The following is a 25,304-nucleotide window of genomic DNA, read 5'->3' as shown; positions in this document are numbered from 1 at the left end:
GAGGATTGTTCTTCTGTTTGAGTTCGTTCACAACTTCAATTAAGATGAGTCAATCAAATGTTACCCTTTGCAACGGAAGTTGAAGTCGAAATCCCAATATAAGGGAAAATACATGCATTATTCTTTCTTTGTATACGTATAAACATAGGGGCTTTCAATTCTTCATTCTCTCTGCTGGTATCGAGTAATTGAAGAGACTTTGCAGCTAATAACCATCATAAAATTGAGGATTTAATTGAAGTTTGCATTAACTCATCAACCGTATTTTGTTAATTGTGCCTTTACGAAGGGAACTGAGTTATTTCCACGTCGTTGGTTGACAAATGCAAAAAGTATTTTTAGCAGAAATAACGTGCAGTAAGAAATTGTTAATTTTTTTAAAGTTTATTTAGAAGGAAATAATTAATTGTAGAACAATAAAGAAAGAACTATCTAATTTCCATTTTAGGCATACATCGCAGACACAAAATAAGTTTATATGAATTTGCAATTTGAAACAGATGGATGTGGTTGATGGGTGTTATTCTAGGAAGTTTAATGAGGTATCCATTACATCAAATTTTTAATCGTAATGCACTGTATACCGTAGAAAGAGTTTGTCTTAAGCTGAAGGTAATTGATTCTCAAGCGGAAATGTGTTTACATTACGGAAAAAATTTTTTTAGGTGAGTTTTATCTGTGTACAGAATGACTGAGTTCTGCGCATTGTTGTCCGCTGTATTAATTAAATTTTCATTCAGTTTGAAAACAAAAGCGCCATTAAGGTTTATCAGTGTTGAAAATATATTAAAAGTACAGTTATATTTCTATTGATATTGGAAAAGCAGTGGAATGGTGAAAGTCAGATAAAATGCCTCGGTGCTTTTCCATTTGTGTATGGATTTATTTATTTGGATTCTCAAAGGAAAAATCACTCCAAGGTAATATAATTTTTTCCTATCTTTACGTTGTGCGTTTTACTTTTACTTTAAACATTTTCTATTATTCTGAGATTGTGATTTTTCTAAAAAAATCGTTCATACTTTTTTTTTGAGAATATTGGCTCCAGTTTAAGCTTTGCACAGACTGCAGCTCCGTTTTTTATGGTCGTTCATCCTTGAATTATAGCACGAATCATCACGTCAGTCGTGAGCAGGTGATATCTAATCCGTTCTAGTCGAGATCACCGAAATTGACATCATGCATCAGGAACTTGTGAACGCACATTGTTTGGACAATAGGTTCAATTTTGTTTCATAAAAGATGCGAGTTTCCTTTCAAGTCAGGGAAATAACTAATTGTCGTCTGATCTAAAATATATAATTCTGTTATGAGGCAAGTTTTCGTCCCACTTTTGCTATATTTTCAAAATCCTTCAAATAATTTCAACTATTCATTCGTAAGACAATGCTTTAGATTCTGCCATTAGCTTGAAATTGTATTGCTTTTGCCTTTTTAGATTTGCGTTTGTTCTATTTTAAGTATTAGATAAGACATGAACCGCCCATATTAATTTCTACTACCTTTCAGTCCATTTGATTGCCTCAAGTCATGACAAACATTGTTTAAATAAAATTTTTTAAGAGGGTGTTTGCAAAGGCTCGAAAAACACGAAGGTAAAGTGGCATCAACTCCTTCTAAATTTATCTGACCCTTGTAATTATGGCCAAACTTTAAAAAAGAAATCCTTTCATTGTAAAACTGAACCTCATTGGGAAATGGAAAGTAAACTCTTGAACCCTATAAAAATTTACACGGACCGCAGCATTATGGGTTGCAGTCTTTCAGTTGATCGTGAGCATTAAACTTACAAATTGCAGTTGAACTAGCCGAGATGTTTTCCTCGTGAATGTGATTACAGCCTGAATTGAACGAAAAGAAGTCCTGTTACCAGTTAATCATAACTATTTCAATTTCCGAAAAATCAAATACACCTACAAATACAAATACAAATGCAAATTCACCGCCAATTGTCCGATTACACTGTCCGATAACAACTGTACAGAACGATTTATGAAAAATAAAGCTGCGAGTGCACCAATAATATTTGAGGAATTTGTAATGGTTATGATTAGATAGGAAATCACTCGTAATATAGTATGTAGACCAGAAGGTTGACAACGATAACAAGGAAGGTCATCTGTAAATCAGTAGCTTTTATTGATATTTTCTCCATATCATGATATCCTCTGTATCTGAAAAAAAATAATGGAGAGGCTAACATATTTGTTTGTTTGATGGTTTTTCTTCGCTTGTATAGAGGAGACAACAAAGTGGATGGGTGTAGGGTGTGTGAGTGTGGGTAGAAGGGGGGGAGAAGGTGGGGAAATCACAAATTTTTCTCTTAGCGTGTCATAGTTGAAAGTTGTTCCAGATTTGTCCCAGATTTGTATCGACCCTTATCAAAATCATTTTTTTCAGAAGGGTCTGCTTTAATGCAATGGTCAAATTGGAGTCCCTGCTTTGGTCGGTGCAGTGTTAAATTTCAGGCAAGGAATTGTTCGAAGGGTTGCGTTGGTGACCAAAATATAGAGATTAGGGAGTGTTCAACACATGAAAACTGTTCAGGTATAATGTACAGCTGCTCTATTGATGACTATATATATATATTGTACCTGTATATTGTGTACACGTTCAGGTTAACATTTCAGACAAAAAAAACTTCACAAGAAAAGGAAGAGCAGAAAAAGAGTAACAACAACAACGAAAATAAAGCCAGTCGAAAACTAAAACAAACAAACAAACAAACAAAAATAACCCGTAGCCACAAGCGACGGTTATAAGTTCGTTTTTGTTCCACTTTGTAAGTGTGAATATTTTTTTTCGGGTTTGTTTTCTCGAATAAGTTTTCTCTCGCTTTATGCTTGTTTAGCTTCCGATTCGTTTCACATCTTTGTGCTAGTTGCGTAATCATGCATTGCCTATTTCGTTTTTTTTCATTGGCTTATTCTATTCCGTGTAAAGCGTGACTGTATAAAATCAATGTGTTTCGTTTCGTTAATCAGTTCTTGTTTGTATGCAGAGTGCCGTACAGTTCTTGTAAGAGGTTAATTTTCATTGCGTATATTGTCCATCGTTGTTATTGACATTGACTTCGAAGTGACGGTTGTAAATTGACGATGTTTCCTGTTAATTTTTGCCGTCTTATCGTAGCTTATAGAGTGCGGCTTTCCCATAATCTTCCTTTTGCCGCTAAACTGAAGCTTGATGGGTATGTGAACAACACTTGGACGCCCGTTTGCCATCCAGTAGGCATTGCTGATAGACTTTGCCAGATCCAAGGCTTTGAGTCAGCTGAGAATAACGCAAACTGCGATATGATCCAGACTCACCGATATGGCAACACAACTTGTGGCACTCTTCAAAGAATGATTTCTAATTGTAGCGAACCTCACAGAGTTGCCGCTGTATGTAGAGGCACAACAAGTAAATAGGCTCAGGCAAATTTTTGATAAAAGCAGAGAGGGTATATACTTCCAACTTTTTTAACGTAGTAATCGCCCTTTTGCTGATAGGTGTAGAGAGCTTTCTCGCCATTCCAGCCTACAGTGTATACCCATCGTTTCATACTATATCAACATTAGATACAAACTCCGGTGGTAGGGAAAGTCTTCTTGTACGGAGAAAAACTCTATACTTTGTTTACTGTAATAGGATAATTCCATTCTCCATTGTATGACAAAAACATAACCCACAATTTCCCAATTTGCTCTTACGAGGGGCTAACGCCCAAAACATCAACTCTTGTGATTTATCTTTATCAGCTACATAATAGTTGAAAACTAAGATGTTGTTTTAAATATCTGCCGACGTAGTTCAACAGTTTCTTTGAAAACTAATGTTATCACTTCATTGCAATCGCTGCGATCCATCCAGTTGTTCACACAGGTCCTCTGGAGACTACAAAGGAGAGTCCTACAAATGAATATGGAACCGATTCAGGAACTGGCAAGTTGTTTCATTCCTTCTCCTTTTATCAAACAGTTGCCACACTTATTTTCGAAAAAACTAGGCTTTGGTATCAATTTCATTTTATGCGCCGTTGCTTTCAGTATAAAGAAATTCTTGGAGACCCTCTCTTTAATTTGCTCTTGTCTTCTTTTTAAATTCTAACAAAATATTTCAAATAAATTTACGAAGTTCAGTAATCTTTTGAAGTACAATTATGGAGTTAATCATCAAGTGCATATGTCAAACGCGCAAAGACTTGACGACCAAATCATTACATTTAGCTATTTTGGATAAATTAATATTAACATCCATCCGTGTATTAGCATCAGCAAAGGTGCTCAAAGGCTTAATGACAGTGTCACCAACAACAATAGAATCGTTGATAATTAAAGGATTAGCAATGTAGACCAAAAACGAACATCAGCAATGCAGTTCTTGATCACAGAAACTGCGTTTATTTTCGAGTGACTAGCGTAAGTCTGAAGGAAAGGTAGATGTGACTGTCATCAGTATAACAATGGACGAAAGGCAGGGTACTGATAAATAATATCAAATTGGCGAAGCTATAGCAAATAAATGCCATATGATCCATAAAAACACCCAGTGGTACTCTGCAGTTGGGATAAAAGTGGTCGAAGGTTTCATCACCAATGAGAACAAGATCCAGTAGAAATGAATCCAAATGTTTGCAGCATTTTCCTCTTGAAAATTAATGAAAGATTACACAGCACACATTTTTTAAATCCAAGTCAGGTCCTGGCTTTTTCAGTAGAGGCGTAACAACAATTTTCCAGTTGCCAGGAACATGACCACTGAGAAGAGACATATTTGAACACACACGACTTGCAAATTCCCACACAAAGTGATAAAGAAGGAAAGTTTTAAGAAGTCGTTATTGCTACTTACCTGCCTTCATAAACTTATTCTTATCACTAACAGCCAGTTTCGTTTGCTTGCCCCTCGTTTTAATGGCGTTCCTCTTAAAATACTAATAATTCTGCTGACGCTGATTAATCGTTTGTAAACAGGCACGAATTCATCCAAGGATTTCAATGTGTCTATTCCACCGGATCAACTCACTGAGTTCGTCGTTGGTCAAAAAGCATCAATAATTTGCAAGCTTCCACAGATAACAGTTCCCATGACAGCAGAATGGAGAAGAGAAACAAATGAAAAAATTTTCCGAAGGGAATATTATCCTTTGGGTGAAGTAGATACAGGAGTTTCGTCTCCTGAAAAATTTTACCTGAAAATCGAGGCTGTCTCCCTTCAGGATTCAGGGCGGTACACCTGTCAAGCAAATTCCTCAATTGGTTCAGATAAGGATTCCTTCTTTCTGAATGTGACCAGTAAGTGGTGTGGTCATTCAATATTAACTATATCTTGGTAACTGATAATGACTATTGCACATAGATTGTGGGACGTGCAGATGGACAGAAAGACTGTCCAACAATTTTGTTATTGATCACAGGTGTGCGTAAAGATTAATCTATGCTTGCATTTATCTGCCTGTCGCTCTCTCGTGTCCCTACCCTTTCGTTTAACACTTGTGTTATTTTGCTTATAGATATAGATAGCGGAGACGACGATGAGAATCATAATGAGGTTCCAGTAATCGTTCTGGGTTTTGTGTCCGGTTTCCTGGGCCTCGGCATTTTTGTCTGCCTTGTCTACCACAAGAGACGAGTTTCAGGTATGGTAAGAAACTGCGGTGCTGCGTCGGTTTGGGGTATTTACAAGATAAATTGGCTTTATCAACTGAGTTGATCTTGTGAGTCAGCCTCCGTATAGATATTCTAAAGCTGACGTTTCAAACATTGTCCCTTCATCGCTCTAATTCACATTGTCAACTTATCCGATGAAACCATTTTTAAAGCATATCTTGATCTAAGAAACCTGTGTCAGTAATAGTAGTAGTGGTAGTGGTAAGAGTAGTAGTAGTAGTAATAGTAGTTATGGCAGTATTAGTATTAGTATAAGTATTAGTTTTAGTGTATTAGTAGTATAGTAGTAGCTGTAGGAGTAGTAGTATGAATGGTAGTAATATAGCAGTTATAGTGGTTGGAAAATAGTTGTTGCAGTATTAGAATATCGTAAAGCGGTATGTTCTTTCCCTCCGAATTGAAACAATAGAGGAGGTATCATCTAAATGTTAATGCTAAGAATGAATGAGTCAGTTCTGTTTTCTCGAATAACATAAGGGATTTCCTTGTAAAAATTGTTCAATTAATGTTAACATACTTCATTTTTGGTTTTTTAGCCCTAAGAAACGTTGATCGTTTGGAAAATTTCACTTTACAAAGGTACAGTCACAAATTGTTAATATACGAAGCATGGTAAGAGGTGATGTGTTAATTTTCAGGTTGTTGATAATAGGAGACGGCATTTAATTTCAATATTAATCATTCATCTAGTAGTTTATCTTTAATTTTTATGGATCTTTTTAGGGTAGCATCGTCAATCCAAATAAACGGGAAAGAACAAATAACTGGAGTGGGAGGAAAGAAAAATGCTGATGTTAGAAGTGTAGAAGTGAGCGAAAACAGGGGGGAGAGGGGTAAAGGTGATCATTGATTACGAAGGTGATGAATGAATTGAACATCTACTAAACTTTAGAAGTGCATGCCGTCCGAACGTGGGTTAAGGGTAAAGTGCTGGCGAGCGTAGTCGTCGATAAACCAGTTCCTCGTCCTGGAAAAGAAGCTAAGCAATATTTATATTGGTCTTCCCAACAAGTGCGGGCAATTTAAGTAGTTAGAACTTATCATAATTTCCTCCGTCCCTTTTACCTAGTGACACAGACAAACGATATCTCTCCGTTACTGCTTCTCGCTGGGAGATCACCCCAAAACAAATTCACCTCCAAAGCATACTGGGAACTGGGGCATTTGGAGAGGTTTGGAAAGCTGTGGTTTACGGAATGAAAGGGCACCCTGACGAGACTACAGTGGCTGTCAAGAAACTAAAACGTAACTAAGGCCTAAATTTATTACATTTAGGCAAGGTTCTATACAGTTGAAAAAACATAAAAAATACATAAACGTGGTTTACGACTAGGTTAGGAAGGAATTTGAGGGTATTCGGAATCTCGACTTGTCATAACTTAAATATTGTTTTTTTTTTTTAATTTTAAAAGTGTATAAATCATAATTCATATATAACAATTTTTCGACAATATATCATATGTTTGAAATAAATTCAAAAGTTACGTAGTACTTTATATTCTTGATAAGTGCCGTCTCTCAAAACAGATCTCCGCAATTAGTTCCCGCCAAATTTTCAATGAAAATGCGAACGAGCACTGAGTTACTGTGAATTTCCAGTTCAAGTGTTCGATGTAGACCGGTGGATGATATCTTTTTACCTATTTATCTATTTCTTTGTCTACACATTACGATAACAGGTAACTGTTCTGACCACGAACAGGAATCATTGGCGCAAGAAATTGAATTGGGAAAATCTTTGGGTGGAGACAAACATCCCAATATCGTTAATTTCCTGGCGTGTGTTTCCACATGCAGTAAGTGTCTAAGTAGTGAATTTTTAAAGTATCATGACAAATCATATTTTATTCTTGAAGACCAGACATTATTTGTCGGGTGGAGAGAGGGGGTGGAGGATCTGGGGGGGGGGGGTGGGGAGCATGATGTTCAGAAGGAAAGGAGATGGGGATCATTTTTCGTCAATAGAGTATAAAGGAAGAACTGCAGAATATTGACGATTAATGAACTGCCAACGAGGGGAAATCATAAGAATATTACAGAGCCTTGTGAAGGATCACCGAAATCCTCTAAACCCACCATGCGACAAGGAAGTTTTGGAACCATAAGATAAAACCAAGAACGCAGTGTATTTCACTCTTCTTTACATTTTGATTTTTTTGATTCACTTCTCTATTCATCAATGTATTCCTTTTTTCTTGCATCTATTCATTCATTCATTTATTTGATCGTTCGTTCGATCATTTTCATTTTCATTTCTTACTCGTCATAGCTATTCTTTTATTTCACATACTTATAAGTATCGTTGTTATGTTACAGCACCTATGATGTTGGTTTTGGAATATGCTCCATACGGGGATGTGCTTGGCTACCTCCGGAAAAGCAGGGGAGTGGAAGATCAGTTCTATTGTTCCCCAGAGTGTTGCCAGCAGGAAGTGACTTCATACGATCTGCTTAGTTTTGCACAACAGATTGCTTCCGGAATGAGTTTTCTGGCATCAAAGAAAGTATGTGTTTGCTTAAACGCTAGGAAATGTCTGAGAAGTATTATTCTTCGTCAAATGTAAATAGAAATTTCCCTTAATTTTTGCTACGATTCACAACTGGTCTCTTAAAAATTTCTCAACACCTTCCTAAGGAAAGTTAATACTTCGGTTCCCGAAGGCTGATTGATGTACTCTTCCTTTTTATGGCCAACAGTTGTAGCTACTATGGTTTAACAACACCGGTCGAGAAGCACTATTTATAAAATAATTCAAATAGTAAGCGCGCTCTGATTGGCCATAAAACCATTTTACATGAGCGTATGTAAACACGGTTTTCGTTCCTCTTTCATTAGTTATTTTATAAAAGAAATGTAAAATGGTTTCCGTGTTTACATAGCCTGATGTAAACACGATAAGCTGGAAACCACTCCGCCTCGCGTCGTGGTTTCCTACGCTTATCTCATGTTCTCCCAACCTCCCGCGTGTTTACATCAGCCTATGTAAACACGGAGACCATTTTCCATTTCTTCATTCAGCTTTGCGTTGCCTATGCGTTTCCACTCAAAGCAATTCTGTAATTTTCAGATCCTTCATCGTGATCTCGCTGCAAGAAACGTTCTGTTGGGAGCAGACAGGATTTGTAAAATTACCGACTTTGGACTGGCTCTGATAAGGGATAAATATCAGCAGTATCTTTATTGCACTGCCGTTAGAAAGGTACCTGTACTTGTAAGATCTTTAACTTCTCTGAATGGGTGACTTTAATCGCTTTTCATGGAGGAACAAAGACAATGACTCGAACTAACACTTAATCAACTTTTTTATTTGTGCATACTTACTATTGCAGTGTTTTCTTATTTTGTTTCATTAACTGATTTTGTTATCGTTTTCCAATTCATAGGGTCGCCTCCCGATCAAATGGACCGCTCCTGAGCATCTTTTTAAAGGTTCTGACGAAAAAAACGTCAGAGTGTCAGAGAAAAGTGATGTGTAAGTTAACTAGCTAAGGGGTCATCTTTTAACCATTTAACTCCCATGAGTGACCAAGACAGAATTTCTCCTTACAATATCAACACAATATCAAGCAGATAAGTGATGAGAACAAAGAAAGGTCTTAATTAGGGGATTATTAGTTGATCCAATACCAAATTCTCCAAACTAACACCAGAAGAACTACGTGGAAAACAGTAAGGAGAATTACTAATGAGATCTTGGGAGTTAAAAGGTTAATGAAACTGTAATTTTTTTCCTTGAGCTTTCTAATGAGTGTTTTAGCTCGATTCTTTTTTAACTTTTCTAAAAGGTCTGTGAATGCACTCGTACGAGATCCTCAAGAATACCTTGAATCTTTTTCTTGTTCGTTGCTATTTTTTTCAGCCTATGTAAGTGTATTGAAACGAAAAACGTTTGTGGAAAGCTTCTAACTTATGCTTGTCGTATGGCATTACCTTTACAAGTGATTTACGCCATTTCTTTTTGAAAAATGTTACCTTTCGGCGAAAGCCGACGTCCGTGGTTTTGTGGAGTGATATGACGTCATTTCACTGTCTGTACTCTTATTGACAATGACTTTCGACCAATTGGTACAAGATATTTTATAATTATTTGTTAATTTCACATTGTTTTATTTTCTCTTTTTAAAATAGTTGGTCATACGGCATTGTTCTGTTTGAAATATTTACTCTAGGTGAGTTGCATAACCCTCAGCGTTAAATGCAGTATTGACACTGTTCATGAAACCTCTACTGTTTGTCGTTAGGCACTTCTGAATGACGGTTTCTCCAAAACTCGTCACTTTTTCTACACCCTTGCGGTTACACTTTTTGCAATTACCGCTTTCAGGCTTAAGTTGAAAAAGCGCTTAACTCATAGGGATATCAGTCCATTTCTTAAAAGAAAAGGGATTTCTATTATCCACTCATTATTTGTTTTCATCACATTTGGACGTGCGTCACGAAAACTAGGTCGAGTACATAAAATCCAGACTTCCATGTTTACTTATGAGTCTCCTTGGGTATAAAAGGAAGAATATCCGGAAATAACCATAAACCTTGGTTTTGTGTACTAAACCCAGTGTTCCTGGCTTCCCGTCCAAATATACCGACTTGATACCATTTCTTTTAATAGGAGGCGTGCCTTATCCAGGGTGGAACGAATGGAAAGTTGTGTATGAACTGAAAGTGAACAAATATCGGATGCCTCAACCAGAACATGTCAGTGATGAACTGTAAGTGCGAATTAACCAATCTTATAAGATTGGTGACTCGTATGGATTTCTATCTTTTATTGTTGCCTAAACTATATCCCTACAAGAGGCAATAAAATAATTTTATGTCGTCTTTTTAGCTATCTCAAAACAAATTTCTTTAAAAAATAGCAATATAACTGAAAAGTGAATAAAACTTAAGAACTGAGCGGACCCATTGAACCTAGCCGATCAAAACTGACAAACGCCTTCTAAGCCCGTAATGGTTCCCAAAGGCAATGACGAAACTGGCCAAAAATGTTTAAACAGTCACACCTATGATCAAATTACCCGGTCGACAATAAATTTTTGGTCCTGTTTTTTTCCTTCGATACCCCTAATCTGTAGATATCAGCTTATGGCGGATTGTTGGAACGAAGACCCTGACGCCAGACCCACGTTCGATCATCTTCATGAAGTAATGACTGGGTTTTTGCAGGAAGAGGTAACTATTAACATTAGACAAAATACTCTCCTGATTTGCTTGTCTATTCATGCCATCTCAAAAAGCGTTCCATTTAGTCAAGTCTGAATTTGATCCATTGCGTGGCTTAAAATTGCCATTGGTTGCGAATGGCAAGCCTCCATATGTGGACAGTAGGGGCACGAATTTCCCAAAGTAACTGGCAGAGGATAGATATAATCTGTATAGTATCAAATTCTACTGTGAAAGGCCTATACATACTTATTCTTCAAGAATGTTTTAGTAGCGGCTAGTTGCCGACCCTATGAAATAGTGTGTGTAGGAGCTGCAATGTGTTCATAGTCGAATAATAAGAAGGCTTATTAATTTTATAGAGTAAGGGTCTCCGTTGTTAGGATTTTCTCACTACATCTTTTGAATGTTGCAGTATTAGATGTCTTTTAATTCCATGCCATTTTTTCAGCACTATGTGGATATGTCAAAGTATGAACCAAGTCTTTATGCAAATGTGGAGGAAATGGTCACTTCTTCAGGTCTTGCTTCCTTTGATAATTTGACAACTGTGCTGTAGAAGATCAAGATTATAATCAGAACATGGATTAAAACTGTATAGCTAAAAACCATTTTACTGCTGTGATTTATAACTGTTTAGATTGAAGGAAATAGTCTTTAAATGCGTGCAATCTGTAGATAAAACAGCATGATAGGTTCTTGAATTCTTAAATCCTTAAGGTTTTTTTCCTCGCAATAGTTTGTCATATTTACAAAGCTACTGTTATGGACCAAGGAAATGACATCGTCAGTAATAACAATTTTAATAGATAAATAAATATATAATGATGATAGAAGTAACAACAATGGTAATGATGGTAATAATAATAATGATGATGACGGCAATAGCAGCTCCGATATTGATTTATTATGTCCCAGATCTGGAAAGAAAAATTATAATAAAGAAACTGAAAGTAGAAAACAACGATAATAATAATAATAATAATGATAATGGTGATGAAAGAAAAAGTTTTAGCCGAGAGAGATAAAATAACTCAAATGACAAACGGAGAACTTGAAAAACAGATAGTCTCGTTATCTTGGAAGGCAATAAGCACACAGACATTGTCATCATCAGCAGTAACAACTCCGAAGACAGCTGTGTAACAACAGCCACTAGGGCCTGTATGGACAATGACAGTTTCCTCTAGCTGATAAAATTTTCCTTTTTCTCTGTAAATTATTGCTGTAACCCAAAACCCCGACACTATTGTATCGTACGCTTTACATGATCATTAAGGCTTTTCTTGCTCAAAATTAAAACAAGCTAAAAAATTCCAAATCAATACTGTGTGTAGCAATGGTATTGGTCAAGTCGCACGACAACTGCAAATGTTAGGGATTTTGGTAAACTATCATTTTAGCTCATAGAGATGAAAAAGATCACATAAAACCTTTTTTCAATTCTACTGTATAGGACTTAATTTCTTATAATTACAAACTGGCATATCGAAGATTGTTTCATTTAAACTTGATGGAGATTTAAGCTTGATATTTGAATCGAGTTGAGTTTACGAGAAGTTGAACGAGTTGAAGGAATTTTCATTCGTATTCTTTTATCAATTGTAACGAATATTTTTTTCGCAAAGTAAAAACTTCGCCTATGTGATTAAATCACCTGGAATTGCAGTAGGTCGAGGATGGCCGGATCACCGTTTCTTTTTGCAGGCAAGATTTTTCTACCATCTCCCTTCCTTAATACCTGAATAAAATGAAACCTTACTTAACAGCGATCTCTTCTGGAGGTCAACCGCTGACGTAACAAAAACAGACAGGATGCAAACAGGGGTGCGAAATCGTGGGAATCCTTTACTAATGCTCTAAGGAAAATCAGAGAGAAAATATAAAAAAAATTCATGTAATGTATTACCCCACGCCCAAGTGGGGTAATGCATACAAGTGTAGAAGTAGATTCCCTGTCCGTCAAAACTATTGTCACCAAGGAGATGATCTGACTTAAATGGCGCGCCTCAACAGATAAGAGAACTAAAAAGCTGCAAACAAAACGAAACAACTAACAAACGAAAAATTGTTTTTTCTTTTTTCTATCATTTTATTTCAGTCAATTTCTTTTTATTCCTATCTTTTTAAATTGCTTCCTCTCCTTTCGTTTTGTGAATTTCTTACGACTCACAATCTGCGCCTCGCTTTATCTAAAATTCCGGGAGAAATTATAAGATGAAAAATGCTGATTTTTGAGAGACTGTAAAATTTTACTTAATGTTATCATCATCAATGTTAATATTTCTACTTACGTTCTCTAGATTCTTCCAAGTCATATCCTTGTAACTTCCCAAAGCTTTAGGACACATTACTTTCTTCAAAACGAACACAGAAATTATTTTGTCCGTCCACAAAACCAAATTTCGTTAATTGAAAAGCTAACTTATTTTTCTTTTCGATCATTTTATTTCAGTTAATTTCTTTATACTCGTATCCTTTTAAATTGCTTCCTCCCCTTTAGCTTTGTTAATTTCTTTCGACTCACAATCTGCGCCTCGGTTTAACTAAAATTCCGGGAGAATTTATAAGCGCAAAAAGGTTCGTCAAGTTACATGGCTTGCATGAGATGTCTGATTCTCAGCATAAAATTTCCGCCACATGCAGTTATTAGAATGTGTAACCACGGCCAGCATCAAAAGAAAACGAGAATCACTTCATGAATTTTACCGGGGCCACTTTTGCCTTGGTAACCCACGTTTAGACTAGCATGCATAAGGGTTGTTTACATCACCAATTTTTTTTTTTTTTTTTTTTTTTTCAGGCCTTATTTTCACTACTGCCTAAGTAGTGCACATCACTGCGAGGATCACTTTCATTCATGTCTTTATCCGCAGTTCAAATGTATGACTTTCATATATTCTTAACCGTCTAATCACCAAGTTTGTCGCGCGATATGCAAGTCTATTTTATCACAAATATTCTTTTGAGGAAAAAATTGTAATTCCGGAAGACTTGTTCCAATAGCACACGGTGCCCGCGTTTTTAAAAACTTTAGACGTAGTATAATCAATATCACTTTGTTTTTTCCGTATTTACGGGCAATTTGGTGGATTTTCAAAGTTTTTGAAAGCGATTTAATCGGTTGCCATGGAAACTGTATTGTTTACACTTCATTTTCTGTTTTAGAAGACTGGTGACTAGTTTTCGGAATACAGGAGACACTTTAAGGATACATACACAACCTTGTTTTGGTAAATTTCGTAGTGTTAAACGAAACAAAAGGAGATTTGTTAATATTCAATACACAAAGAGGGAAAGCGCAGCGACAAAATCGTTCTAGATCGAGAAAAAGCAAGCAAAAGTAGCGGAGAATCAAAGTGTGACGAAGGCCACGTGGAAACCGCCGAACACCAAAATACTGAGAAACGCTTGCCAGCTTCTGTTCGCAGACTCAAGGAATAATACAGTAGAAAGCGGGGCCCTGGAAACGAGACATTGAAAAAACGAAAGGAACAGACAGCATTTTATAACCGGTTCCAGCCTTTGGCTGGCCCCGGTAATAAATAACAACTGTTCAAATATTGCTCACGGAGCAACACTGAGTGACTAGTCAGCTGGAAAGAGAGACATCTGCGGTGTTTGCCTCTGAGAGAGTCAGAGATTCAGGTTTTGCAAAAAAACAGAAATGGATGTAAAAATAGATTCATTACGATTCTGCGCAGGCAAATGTTTTACTTTTAATTGAATTCCCAAGTAAAGTTTTTACACGCCTAACGGTCCTACATACATTCTTTCTCGTCTTTTTCCCGTGAATCTTTGCAAAGCCTTGCTAAACAGAAGCTTCGGAGTGGAATTTTGTTGAGGTTTCGATGTTTCCACTTTATTGCGATTTGTCTGAAAAATTAATCAGCTTTTAAGCTGTTATTCATCATATTGCCATGCTCGTATTGCATAAATCGCCCTCGAAGAACGTTGGCTGAAACGGTTTGTACAGTTGTGTAAATTATTTCCGGGTTTCTACGTTGCATTAGCCTTGAGAAATTCGATTGCGATAAAACCTGACCTTCGTTTGCTGGGACAACCCAACAAACTTAGCGCACACGATCATTGGAACTACATAGGACAGTGTCACTAAAGTCCATCGTGTTTGTAGGCTTGGAAAAACTAGGAATAAGGTAAACGATCATGATTTCGCATTGTACTGTTGTGATGCAGTTAGACATCTAGAATTAAAAATCAATATTAACCTACTGAAACTATGGCTAGTTACTTTCAGCAGGTTTATTGATTTATTAAATTTCAGCCGTAAAAATATTGTACTTGTCTGGAGCTTATAAAATAAATGATAGTAAGGAGTACTTCATCACAGATGCCAAGTTATCAGGGCATCCATCTTTATCTCCAGAGATATTTAATGACTTCGGACGAAAATGAGTTTGTATTTTAAAAGCAGCCAGATCTTGAAAGTTTAAAACTGTATTTCAAGGGAAGGCAAAGCCAGATACGTTTGATTATTTTAGTTATTATAATTGCTAAAAAAGTCAACAATTATGAGGCGTTAAAAGGGATCAATTTCAAGATGAGAACGGAATAAGAAAGAAAATGATCGATCATATCGTGACGTTCCACTTTTTTTTAATGTAATTCGATTATTATTTAAATCCTTGCTATTTCATTAGTTCCTCGCTGTGTGTTTTGCGTTAAATTGTATCCGTTCCCAGTCATTGAAAATGCTATTTAATATAATGATTTTAGCTGTAAGTATATGTACTGAGTTAGTGATAGCTTTATGTTGTACAGTTGCAAATTGGGTCTGAAAATTACCTATAATTTTAAGCTGAGTGAACTTATATTGTGTGCTCATTCAATTTTGAATAAATAAAAAACGTGTGTAATTTCAGACAAAATTGCACTCCACTCAGTTTAATCACTATTATTAAATCAGTGATGAATGGATAAATTTTTATGCTAAACAAGTTGACTTATACATACAGTGGAAGGGAATATTATTTATAGCATTTGTTATTAAAGTGATAATGAATTGTCCAGAACAGTGCCAAGGGGGATTATTGTAAGGCACAATATTTACCTATTTCTCAGGCCCTCCAAAGAAGTCCTGAGTTTACAGTTCAGGTTTTTTACATTTCTGATCCATTTGGAATCTGTGGGGCATTTGTGATTTCATGTTGACTTCAAAAACTTGTTGAAAAGTATTTGAGGGGATTAAATGTTGTCAGAAGCTTTTCATATGTTGAATAAGTGTAAAAATCATTTTAAGACTGTGCCTTGATTTCATAATTACAGCATCTTGGTGCATTCAAATATTCAATTAAAGTAAGAGTATAAGTTGTGGTTGATCACATTTAAATTTATCTTAGTTTGGGTAATCGGATGTTTTTCATTCACAGCCATGTTATCATGACTTTACATATACATGTAGATACTAATTCATATCATAGTTTGAAGGATCAAGAGAAGAAAGTTGACTTCTTATGAACTTTAAAGCAAAGGCATGAAGCAAGTCCCTAGGCCAACTGAGCAGTCTTAAGAGCTAATTTGCAAATTAAGCTACTTCTATTACTGCTTGTCAAGGATTCTCCCGGTAATTATTTTTAGGGAAGACTTTGTCTTATGTACATGAAAAAAAAACTAACAACTGACATCTTCTCCAACCAATACATGTAAGTCAATTAATACTGGTAGGATGGAATGGAGTCCAATTCGGTCTGTAATCGTACAAGTGATTAACAAAATCAGATGACAGTGAAGCAGGAGTCAGATTTGTCAACCACAAGTATGATTCTTGACAGAATTGGATGACATGAAGTCCTGTTAGCAATTAATCAAAACTATGACAAAATTTGACAAAGAAACTGGACATTGGTTATATGTTTCATAAAAAAACCTGTTAACTCATTGAAATATGAGACAACAGCATGCACACATGATGTATTCTGTCCACTTACACAGGCATGACATGTTAACTGTCCCTTTAACTGTCCTATTACACTGTTGAATTAAAAGCATGAAGTGTATGCTGTCCTATTAGTGCTCAAATAGGGCTGATGATAACTAATCATGTTTGAGAATTTTGTTATAGTTTTGATTGGCTATTATTAAGAATGGAGTCCTAAATGGCCAATGGTTCTTAACACTGGCTACAATCATACTATATACCACATTTAATTTATACATTCCTTTGATATCTTAAAAGGTTGCATCACTGTTTTCAGTGAGAATTCATAATTATCTCAGTTGCCCTTTTATTTCCTGGAAAAGGCACTTTTGGCAGTGAAATTGAAAGATATTGTTAAAACCAGTTAATTGAAATATCCATGAATTCTGAACTTGAAACCTTTGTACCAATAAGTTGAAAGACAGTCTTGGAAAAAGTGATTGGTTTATTCATACTGTTGATTATTTCTATGACCTTGGACTTTCAGCACTTTCTGCAAATTGTCTGCAGTCCTGAAAAATGCAGATTTTTGAGAGACTGCAAGATTTTACTTTATATTATCATCATAAATGTTAATATTTTTACTTGCATTAGGTATTGTTGTTCTTATTGTTACTGTTATTATTGTTACTTATAATACTATTGTTATTGCTATGGTTGTCGTTATTATAATAATTATTATTATGCTTAGTACTGATAATATTATTATTATTGTAGGTGTTATTAGATTCTCTTCAGTCCTCTAATGTTCTCTAGGGTTTTGCATAAGGGTTTATGTGATTACTGTGCACTTGTAATTATGTCAGGCACGACAAGATAATAAAAAACCAAATAAATAAGTGATGTTTCCCTCTCAGCCCTGACGATAATCTGGTTTGCTGGTTTGGCTATTTCGTGAAGTGCCTGATCTTATGTAATATCACACTGATTGTGCCTCAGCTCTTTGCCCGCAAATACTATTGTGTCTCAGGCTATCCTTTCATCTCAATTCTCTGCAGAATCGATGATCAAACCTACCTTTCAGAAGACTCTATCCTTTGTTTTCTGCACATCTCTCATTGAACCTTCGGGGCCACCTTGCTAATGTGGTTCCTGCACTCTCTCTGCACAAGCTTCCTGCCTCTAGTGACAATAAGCCTGACTCATTATCATCATCATTATCATCATCATCGTCATTTTTACATAAACATCAATAAAAATCATGTTAATAAAAATGATAACAATCATGATGGTAATAATTGGTACTATCAATTGTATAATCTTAAATAATTTTGCTTATTTTCTGGTTTGTTTAGCCCTATGCGATGGCCTCTGCAACATCTGCATTTGCATCCAAAGAAAAAGCAAATTTTTATCGGTTATACCGACTATTGGTCGAGGTGGGATCTGAGGTGCTAAGAGAGACTTTTGACAAGGTTCGTCCTTCAGGGGACCTTGACAAACTGTTAGCTAATCCTCGAATAACAGCTAAGTTACGGTCACTTTGGCAGAAAGAAGTCCTCAGCTCATCGCAATGGGACAAATTGTACCCATCGGTTCGATCTACAGTTTCATCGAAAGAATTTGACACCGCCTTGCTAGGAATTCTTCTGATTAGCATTTGTAATCTTCAACCACCTGAGACAGGGTGGAACGAATTTCCCCCTAACACAGATACAACTATTCAGGCTGACATCATTCGCTTACGTTTCTATTATATGATGGTTCACAAGCTCTCTAAATGGGCTGCAATTGATGACACAACACTTAACTTCTTCTGGAAAAATATCCAAGATATCTTAGTGCGTTTAGGAGGAGAATTTTATAGGAAGCCTATCAATGATCTTAAAAGGGAACGTCTAGACGCCGATTGTGAGGAACATTATAGCATGCTCTTTAAACCAAAGGATGCGAGGGGAGATTCCCCGTCAATGGCCATCGTCATTGCAAGTGCGTTGGGAACCGGATTGCGAGTTCTAACTAGTGATATATCATTAGGTAAAAGTTTATCCATTTAATACATTTATTTTAAGTTTCCCTTTTCATTGTACTTGATCACATTTATTAAAAGGCTCTTTCTTCCTGAGGTACGCTAAATGCAGATCTTGTTTTTTCCAAGAAAACAGCCAAGAGAAAAATTTTTTCTTGAAACAAACTGTAACTGTTGTGGAACATCTATTTTTCTTTCGTCAGGGTGTTAATTACCTTTTGTTTTTTATGCTCTTGGGATTGAATCATCAAATTTGGGGGGTGTTATTGCTTAGATTCACAGCTATGTCTAACGTTTGTGTGCGCGTGTGCGTTTGCATCATTGCGATTATATGATGATATTCTTTTGATTTAATGCGGAATTCTGTTGATTTAGGAAAAGTAGTACCGTCGATCGTGGTTCATTTATTAGCGGCTATCGTGGCGTATAAAAGCGACAAATGGAAGAGATCGCAAGATATCACAGCAAAGAAGAACGCAGGTGAACAAATAACATTTAGGTAATAATTATGTTGTTGTTTCAGCAAGTACACTGGCCAAAAATTTCATCATTTTGCTTTGGTTTGTTTCATGCACAGAGTACTTCATTGTACCTGAAGAAATCCTTGCACGTGGTCCCTTGACATTACATGCTTACAACAAGGCTCTCATGGAGGGAAAAACAAAAGTAAGAAGGTTGCCAATCATGTTAATTGGACAGGATCGAGCTGGAAAAACAAGTTTGAAAAGATCACTCAAGGGAGAGAAGTTTAATGCCAATGAAAAGAGTACGTCAGGAATAGAGGTGGATCCTTCTCATTGTGAAGTAACCACCGAGGTATGGAAGCTACAAAACCTCGATCAAAATAGTTGCCATACTCCCGCTACTTCATTTGAACATCAAGCAGCACGACTTGTTGTAAATGAATTGATTGATGCAAACGAGATTTGTGGTGGTACAAATGGGCCACCAACTGACACTACACGGAATTCTCAGGCCAAATACTATCCCTCGGTGACCTGCGACAGCCTTCAATCAACGCACGAGATTAGCCACTCAAATGACTCAGCCCAAGCGCAAGAGCAGGCCTTGACTGAACCTGGCATTTCTGAAGAGTTAGTGGACTTAATTAGAAGTCAATTGTTCGAAGATGTTAAGTCAGACTATGAGGAAGAGATTTATTCAACTCTGTGGGATTTTGGTGGGCAGCTGGTTTACTATGTCACACACCCTCTCTTTTTGACAAAGCGAGCTATCTACATTTTAGCCTATGACCTCAGCTGGAATCCCAGTGATCCAGCTGGTCCATCCGAGAGACGAGGATTGTTTGGGAAAGTAGAAGACAGGTTTTGTTTGGAGACCAACTTTGACTACCTGGACTCTTGGATGTCATCTGTGGCTTCCTCAGTCGATAATTTTAACGGTCATCATTCAAATATCAAGCTATCTGACAACCTGCCAGGAATGCTTCCCCCGGTTTTTCTGGTTTGTACTCATGCTGATCAAGCGTATGGTGATCAGGATCCTGCCTCGCTGGCGGCCAGTATCTTTGGATCTCTTCAAGGCAAACTGTACAGTTCCCACTTGTTTAAAAGTGTCTTTGCTGTAGATAACACAAAGGCGGGCTCCGAGCACGAGTGTCCAGAGGTCAGACGTTTAAGACGAGAAATCCTCTCCGTTGCTGAGGAGCTACCGCATGCCAAGGAGGACATTCCATTAAAGTGGCTAAAGTTTGAAAAAGAACTACGCCTCAGGATCAATGAGGGCATTAAATGGATCACTTTTGAAGACGCAAGGCAAATTGCATTTGAAAAGTGCCATATTTCTGACGAACTAGAATTTACGACGTTGTTAAACTTTTTACACGACCAGCGTATTGTGATTCATTTTTGTGACACACCGAGTCTAAACAAGATGGTTGTTTTAGACATGCAGTGGCTTATCGATGTTTTCAAGAAGGTGATCACTGTTGAGCCGTATGGTGTGGAAGGAAGTCATTACAGAGACCTTTGGCTCAAACTTGAGAAAACTGGTAGTCTAGATGAAGAACTGCTTGCGCACGTGTGGGGCGCTTTGTATCAGCAGAGGGAAGTCTTCCAAAGTCTTATTCAAATCATGGAGAAGTTCAGCCTAATGTGCGAATGGCCATCGTCAAATGACGGGAAGCAGTACCTTGTGCCGTCCATGCTTATGTCATACCCGTCCGAAGACGTGGTTGGTCTTGTTGCAACTTCTCGACTTCCGTCCCTGTATATCTCGTTCCACTCCCGTCAGGTTCCCACCAGCTTGTTTCCGCGAATGGTCCTACAGTTTTACCAATGGTGTTCTGAAGAATGGCCAAATTCATGCCAACCACAACTATACCGCAATTTTGCGAGGTTCCTGGTCCTACCAGAGGAAGGTTGCTCTATCATTCTCGTTTGCCACTCTTCCTTCATCGAAGTCGTTCCTCACTGGACATCAGGAGTTTGTAGTACCTCCAACGGTTCAAAAGGGAACGTCGATTTGCCTGCCATTGTGTCTGATCAACCTCCTGATGTTCACGTCGCACGGGCCGTCAGAAGGCAATTGGGTTTGATGCAGGAATGTATGCGCAAGGAGTTCCCTTGGTTGAAAAACATGGAATGGCAACTGAAAGTGCTTTGTTCGGTATGTTGCCGGGGGAAGTCCGTTGATTTTTGTCGCGACCATGGAATGAAAAATTGTAGGCAAGAGCATTGCCTGCACTTCTGGTCAGAAGCCGATTTTGCTCGAAATCAACAGTTCGTTGTTTGTGAGAGGTCTGCTTGTGCTCCCGATCCCAGATTGGACATCAGGAAGTTTGCACCGTGGTACACCTTTCTGGATGAGCAAGTTAACGTAAATATATATGCTTATTATTGATTTGATTTGATTATATTTTCATATTTCATTTTAACATCACAACTAGCTATCTTATCATCAACTATTTCGGGAATAGTTTCACATTAAATGGAACGCGCTTTAACTCAATAACTTAATTCGTATTCCTTTTGTGCATCTATAGAAAGTACAAGTTCATCATGACGACTATTTTTCAAGAAAACTTTGTTCTGTGAAGGGTGAGTTGGCCTTCCTCCCTTTGCCCAGAGATTTTGATAAACTTTATCATTATTACCATGACTGCTATATATTGTCATTTTTGTAGCTATTTTTATTATTATCCTTATTTGAGTTGGGTCATTTCTTTTAATCAACAGCGTTTTGATATCTCATTATAAAGTAAGGTGTGCTTCATGTAAACTACCCTCCGTGTCACTAAGACACGTCACGCTAGCTTATTGTTAGTCACGTGAAGAACTCTTTACCTTTAGGCTTTTCTTCTGTTCACTCTATTTTCTCTTTTTTTTCGGTACAGAGAAGAAAGCGAAAGAACTTGTTCTCTCGAGTGGCGCTGTTGAGTCCCTTCAGTCGAGGACTGATGCTTTAAGTGTTGTCGTTCCAATTCTGGAAAAGCTGCAGTTAAGCCAAGAGGCTTTGACAAATCCCGTACCTGAAACCACCAGAGTAGTCCGTTGCCTTGCCAGAATAGCTAAGAGAGAAAATCGCACCGACGTAGTGAAGCATTTGAGGCAAATAACTTCAGCTGGAACTGCAGGTATTTTGTTCATTACTTCTTTGTTAACTATTATTCAAGACTTGGCGCCATTTTCTTTGTGTGTCGTAGACAAAAAAATTCAGCCTTCATAACGAGGGTGCTTCGAATGACATATAAATCTGAAATTGTCGTAATGACCAGGATGTCAAGTAAGCTTACGAACTTAAAACTAATTGCCTGCTTGAGTTTTGTAGCAATAACATCTCGGAAAATCTGGCCAATCTATTTCCCGAACAGGCTAATACTACTGAACATTTCTTCATTTGACTCAAATGACTATTTCCGCCCATCCAAGTCCTTTTTAGGGCTGCACTCACTCAGACAATCGACAATCGACTATCGACTAGAGTTAGATTTTAGCGATATAAATGTAAAGTGTGGCTTTTTTTTCTCTTTCGATTTTGCTTCCGTTTTTGTTTATTCATTTGTGTCTATAGACCAGAGTTGATAACGTAAATTGGTCACCGTAAAGAGTTTCAAAGCTGATGTTTCGAGCGTTAGCCCTTTGTCAGAACGAAAGACGAAAGGCTAATCATTCCTATGCGCTCTGACGAAGGGCTAACGCTCGAAACGTCAGTTTTGTAAATCTTTACGGTGACCGATTTACGATTTCAACTCATTTGTTAATACTAAATTATCCTGTTATACTCTCTTACCGACGCAGCGCCACAGTTTCTTTAGAAAATTACCGCCTCTATAGAACGGAGTTGTCCGTTACCTTCTTTTCACCCTTTCGTTTTTTTCCAGGCGCTTGAATTGATGTGATTTCATGTCTTCCACAATTTTAGTATCCTTATGTATGAAACATTTTTCTTTTAGGTCCACTTTTGCCCGAAGAACTCGGTCTTCAAGAAATTCCTCAGTCGCAGATTGTGGAACTTACGATGAGCTTGAGTGGTAAAAAATCGTTAATTTCTCTAAAAATTACATTCGTAATTTGATATGTTAGTCAATATTAAGCAAAAGTTACCAGTGATTACTTGGTCTTAGACCAAAAAGTTTTTTAGCAACTTTTTTGTTATGGTAAGTCATATCTAGATAATGTCAAACGTCAAAACTTAAAATGTGATGTTTTTAGTCTACTCTCTCTGTTTTCTTTAATTTGTAGCTTTTTGTAAAACGTAAATAGAACGTTATTACCCAATGACTGTTGTCTCTTGATCTAGTACCCATCAAGCGGTTACCATGATGGGAAAGACTCTATGGGGGTGGGCCTTTCGTTCTTTCTTCTTTTAATAATGCAGGCTTGTAACGATTCTTCCCAACACAAAGAACTGATTAATGTCCCATTCTCAGGTGGAGAAGAGTGGAAGCTGCTTGCAGAGAAACTGGGTCTGAAAGACACCGAGATCCGTTACCTTGACAAGAGAACCATGAATCCATGTCTTGAGGCTCTAGTGCACAGCCATCGGCAGCGTTTTATTGATGTGGGTAGGCTTTACGATACCTTGATCGAATGTGAACAGCCCATTATAGCTGACTTGTTATAAGAAACGAGCTACAGACCATTTCCTTTTTTGTAACAGTTCTAAAGTTAATTAGCAACAGACGTATTTGTGAGGGAGCATTGGATTCTAGGGCGGGTTGAACTACTGTTTGCAATTTAACTCCATTTTGGCGAAAAAAACCGCCGCTTCTTTTTTACCTTTTTTTTGGCTTTGTTTGGCGATCTATTCCTCCCGTCTAACGTTTTCCCTCGCCTCTTATGTCTGCGCATCGGTCTCGAACAATTAAGTATTTTAAGACAAAACCATATTTATTAGTAAGACTGTAGTGACGATGCCACTGAATCATAAACTGCTATTCGGCTTTGAAAGTACGCTATCAGTTTTTCTTTTTCTGGGTACCAATTATTTTGAGATGCCTGACATTGCTTTTTAATGCTGGAGTTGTATAAGCCATTCCTGCTCAGATGCAAGAGCGTAAGTCCTAGGAGTTCTAGCGAGGTCTAATGTTGGCAACAGAAATGCCGTGAAAAAAAAAAGTGAGTGGCATGAGACTAAATCGAAGGGCTATACCTTCAAGAATAGTTTGCGTTCCTGATTGAATGGCGGCTTTCAGACGAACTTAGCAAGCGTCAATATCTCTTCATTTAAAAAGGTTTATATCTTCAAAATTTTGAACGAAAAAAAACTACGTTTATTAACCGTAGGGATATATTTACTTAAGTAAGGTTTATTTCCATAGTTTCCATAAGAAAACGCCATAACGTGTAGGGTCAGTCGAGGTACCTATTTTCTCCCAGAGTATAAATGGGACCAACGAACTGTTGGGGGATTCCGACGAAAATGGCGTAGTCGGGGGTATAGGGGTATAGGTATAGCAACGATTTTAATCCCTTAGTTTTTTTCCAAATGGTGTAAATTCCTGCAGTTTGTAGATAAGTTGAAAAAAGGGGCTTTATTGGCTCACGATCAACTTGCAACTTAAAAGGCTATAGCTTTTTGCTAGGAATTCATTTTGTAAACTTTATTAGACTGAATTTCTGAGAGGGGAAAATACTTCTTGACTGAAGAAAGAGACCTAACGGCTTGCTCTCTTCTTGTTTTCAAGATGCTTTTATTAAAGAAGTCTGAATTTGTTTTTCTGATTCTTTTGAAATTAAAGTAGCTCCAGCAGTTAACGGAAGCTTAATGCTTCGGCAACGGCTACATATGCTGGTTTTTATTTATGTTATTAGCTTTTGTTCAAAGTTTCACTTCCACATGAGAGGTGGATTGTTTACCTTTTCAATGCTGACCTCAAATAGCTTTCAGAAGGTAATAAAAGAGTTCTCACGAGGGTGCGCAGACACTTAATAGAGCTTTCATCAAATAGCTTCGTTAGACGACGTCTTCAGCCCTCACGTGTGACGTAGGTAGTCTGTTCTGCTATATATTCAAATGTTAACAAAGAAAAAAAATAGAGAGCTATTTTTCTAGAAACAATTACTTATTTCTGGTCACCAAGTGATCTCAAGGCAATTGCCGACTATCTGAAATTTT

The 25,304-nt window shown here is 37.2% G+C and overlaps 2 protein-coding genes across 3 annotated transcripts; both read left to right on the top strand.

Annotated features, from left to right (window-relative positions):
* Positions 1-589: 589 nt before the first annotated feature.
* LOC131798234 (fibroblast growth factor receptor 1-like) lies at positions 590-12,269 on the top strand. Of its 2 annotated transcripts, none has more exons than XM_066168705.1 (13): positions 590-665; positions 4,959-5,279; positions 5,498-5,623; positions 6,191-6,233; positions 6,724-6,899; positions 7,334-7,450; positions 7,971-8,158; positions 8,723-8,854; positions 9,039-9,127; positions 9,784-9,824; positions 10,265-10,364; positions 10,731-10,827; positions 11,270-12,269. In XM_066168705.1, exons 2-13 carry the CDS (start codon positions 5,072-5,074, stop codon positions 11,375-11,377), a joined length of 1,425 nt encoding a protein of 474 aa, XP_066024802.1. In that variant the 5' UTR covers positions 590-665; positions 4,959-5,071; the 3' UTR covers positions 11,378-12,269. The 2 variants fall into 2 exon arrangements, with proteins under 2 accessions (XP_066024802.1, XP_066024801.1); XM_066168704.1 differs by lacking the exon at positions 590-665 and adding an exon at positions 829-920.
* A 2,369-nt stretch (positions 12,270-14,638) lies between these two features.
* LOC131798257 (uncharacterized) lies at positions 14,639-24,901 on the top strand. The gene is made up of 8 exons (XM_066168290.1): positions 14,639-14,975; positions 18,052-18,733; positions 19,101-19,205; positions 19,303-21,563; positions 21,730-21,784; positions 22,081-22,320; positions 23,140-23,217; positions 23,617-24,901. Exons 2-8 carry the CDS (start codon positions 18,061-18,063, stop codon positions 23,808-23,810), a joined length of 3,606 nt encoding a protein of 1,201 aa, XP_066024387.1. The 5' UTR covers positions 14,639-14,975; positions 18,052-18,060; the 3' UTR covers positions 23,811-24,901.
* The last annotated feature ends 403 nt before the right edge of the window (positions 24,902-25,304 follow it).

This window comes from Pocillopora verrucosa, chromosome 6, assembly GCF_036669915.1.
Source record: "Pocillopora verrucosa isolate sample1 chromosome 6, ASM3666991v2, whole genome shotgun sequence".
In the NCBI taxonomy this organism is placed as follows: domain Eukaryota; kingdom Metazoa; phylum Cnidaria; class Anthozoa; order Scleractinia; family Pocilloporidae; genus Pocillopora; species Pocillopora verrucosa.
This window is presented reverse-complemented; position numbering and strand designations above follow the sequence as displayed.